This window comes from Sinocyclocheilus rhinocerous, unplaced genomic scaffold, assembly GCF_001515625.1.
Source record: "Sinocyclocheilus rhinocerous isolate Xijiao unplaced genomic scaffold, SAMN03320098_v1.1 scaffold715, whole genome shotgun sequence".
NCBI classification, from domain to species: Eukaryota; Metazoa; Chordata; class Actinopteri; order Cypriniformes; family Cyprinidae; genus Sinocyclocheilus; species Sinocyclocheilus rhinocerous.
Genome location: NW_015646180.1, coordinates 42,460 through 45,602, shown reverse-complemented (window position 1 = coordinate 45,602; position 3,143 = coordinate 42,460). Strand labels below are relative to the sequence as shown.

Below are 3,143 nucleotides of genomic sequence, written 5' to 3'. Positions count from 1 at the left end.
ATATATATATAATTAATTATTATTTGTTTTTTTCATTACAATTTTGTTTGTCAAGTTTTCTTTGTGTTAAGTATAGATACTATTGTATTTTTTGTACATATATGTTTATACTGATGCATAAAGTATAGATACCTTATATAATACTGTCATATACAATATATATATAATTATTATTTGTTTTTTTCATTACAATTTTGTTTGTCAAGTTTTCTTTGTGTTAAGTATAGATACTATTGTATTTTTTGTACATATATGTTTATACTGATGCATAAAGTATAGATACCTTATATAATACATCATGTCATATACATTATTTGCCTTAAATGTAATTAATATATTACAAATGCAAAATAAATGTCACAAATGATAATGAAAAAATAATTTTTTTTTGGATGATCTGCAAGGAATGATCATTTAAGTGTACAGTAAACATGGGATAGATTTTTTATTTATTTACATTGTAATTATCTTAATATAGTGTTGACTGACTGACTGACTGAATGAATCAATCAATCAATCAATCAATCAGTCAATCAATCAATCAGTCAATCAGTCAATAAATCAATCAGCAGAACATCTGTTAACCGAATAAATTCTTGCTGGACAAACGCATATGTATAAATGTTGGATTACTGACTGAATATTGGAGAAGCTAAAGGTGTAAAAACAAACCTGGCTTCTTTCCCCATAATTAAAGGGGTCATATGATGCGATTTCAAGTTTTCCTTTCTCTTTGGAGTGTTACATGCTGTTCGAGATGTATTGATGATGTGTGTGAGTGCTGGTAAAAGTGTAGGAGAGATTGCTTGGAGAAGGTGTGAGGGGATTGGGTCTAGAGGGCATGTTGTAGGATGGCTGGAGAGGAGAAGTTTGGATACTTCTGCCTCAGTGAGGGGACAGAAGGAGAAGATGGGAGTTTTAGCAGTGGGTGTGGTTGATTTGAAGTCCTGTGTGTGTGGGGCTGAGAATTTGACTACTGATTGTTCTAGTATATATATTTATATGCTAGATATATATTATGGTATATATAGGATATATTTAATGGTAAGCTGTAGCTCATGATAACAGGACTGTATTTGCATGTGCTAAATAAACACTGTGAAGATGGTCTTGTAAGTCGATGTTACAGGTTGGATGACTTTGAGACAGTTATGTTAAACAGCAAAATCACTAACTGTTAAGCTGCAAGGAGAAACAACCCTGTCCTTGTTTGGCTCCAAAAATTACAAAACATGACTTACCTTTAATTACAGGATGATAGAAGAAAAACAATATCTATTTGTGACCGGAAATGTTTTTATTAAAAGTCCTACATTCAGATTAATTTAATTTAGTATGTAAATGTCAATGAATCTGATTGTGTAAACAATATGTAAAAAAACACTTTACACAGAAATATTTCAATTTAAAAATTCTCAGTAAAAATAAGATTGTTTTGGTTTAATGGTCGAAACTGGTCCACTGTGCAAATATTTGCGTGCTATACTTGGGTATAGATATTTTTAGTTTCATTACTCTGGAACCCCATTAATCGTTCAAATATGGGTCAGTATTAGTAAATATTAATCAGATTAGTACCGGATCTTTTCCCTTGTACATATTTTAACCCTTTAATGTATCAATTCTGAAACCATGAAGGGAAAATATAAATAATAAACAAAACTATAAATGTTCCAAAAATTGTCATAATTTACTCAACCTCAAGTTGATTCAGAGGGTTAAAATGGCTGCTTGTTTTGGTGTAGAATTATTTACACTTGCAGATGCTCATGCAACAGTACTTTAGCTTCTACTAGCTTATTAAACTGCTGTTACTCTAAAACAGTTGCTTCAGCATTTTACACTAAGCAGGAAGACAGGCTTCCTTGTATACCGCAAACACTGTCACAAAAAGATTATACTTCCTCCAACTTCTAGGGGTGTGGGGAGTGTTGCAACTAGTTTCAGTTTACCCAATTAGAAATGTATCACCGAAGTGAAATCCCTGCTATACATGACGACCATCTTCCTGAAGTAATATCACAATGGTATTTCTGTTGCAGAGCTGTGTTAATGCAAAACTCTGAACTCCATTTTCAGAAACGACGCAGCAGCTCTGACTGTTGAACTACTATGACACCCAATGACACTTCACATCACTGCGGTTCGTCAACTCAGAACCTGGTGGCATCCGTCCTTCCTCCCATACTCATCATTGAGCTGTTACTCGGCGTGCCTGGCAATGTCATGGCACTTTTAGTCTTCAGCAAAACCCTTAGGACTTGGCGGGCCAACGTCATGTTCCTCTTCAACCTGGTTTTGTCTGACTTTCTGCTTCTTGTGAGCCTACCTTTCCGCATCGACAACTTCGTGCGTGGCGAGAGTTGGATATTTGGAGACGCCTGGTGTCGGATCAACATATTCATGCTGTCAGTCAACCGTTCTGCTAGCATTGCCTTCATGACTGCCGTGGCTGTAGACCGCTACTTTAAAGTGGCCCATCCGCATCACAAAATTAATTACATAAGCACAAAACAAGCAGCCGGGGTTGCCTGTTTCATCTGGGCTGTTGTGATATCGCTGAGGATCCCTTTGCTGGCCAACAAACTTCTGAACATGGAAAACAACATCTCTCTTTGTAGGAGCTTCAGTAACTATGAGAAACCATCGCTAGGTATCCGCCTGCATTATGCTGTGTTTGTGTTAGAGTTCTTTCTGCCTCTATTACTCCTGATCTTCTGCTCTGTGAGTATTGCATGTATCCTACGTATACGCCAGATGGACAAGGACATGAAAGGGAAAAGGGCTATTCGGACTGTCCTGGTGATCGTTGGGGTTTTTGTCCTCTGCTTCTCTCCCAGCATCGGCACAGGATTGACAGCACTCTATTTGAAAAAACTTGGAGATGAGTACTGTAAGGCTTATACGTTCACCAGTCAGTTGTTTTCTATGTCCATAGCCTTCACCTACCTAAACAGTGCTCTGGACCCAGTCATCTACTGCTTCTCCAGCTCAGTCTTCCGCAATCATCTGAAAAGCGCTGTAAACCGAACTGGAATCATGGAGCTACAGATGAGCCGACGAGGCAGTATGCCCAGTGGAAGTGACTGAGGGTGGATTGGGGATTGATGAGCATTGGACAGTGTACATACCGCTTAATATAT

General features: G+C 37.2%; 1 protein-coding gene across 3 annotated transcripts in view; it reads left to right on the top strand.

The window, feature by feature from the left end:
- The window catches only part of LOC107707144 (hydroxycarboxylic acid receptor 2-like), a 15,017-nt gene extending 11,888 nt beyond the window's left edge, over nt 1-3,129 (top strand). For 2 of the 3 annotated variants that reach the window (XM_016511058.1, XM_016511057.1), the window contains one exon: nt 2,080-3,129. In XM_016511058.1, the coding sequence (XP_016366544.1) occupies nt 2,113-3,090 (978 nt within the window). In that variant the 5' untranslated portion in view covers nt 2,080-2,112 and the 3' untranslated portion in view covers nt 3,091-3,129. Of the gene's footprint in view, nt 1-2,042 lie in introns of all 3 variants that reach the window. The other variant, XM_016511059.1, reaches the window with a different exon arrangement.
- The last annotated feature ends 14 nt before the right edge of the window (nt 3,130-3,143 follow it).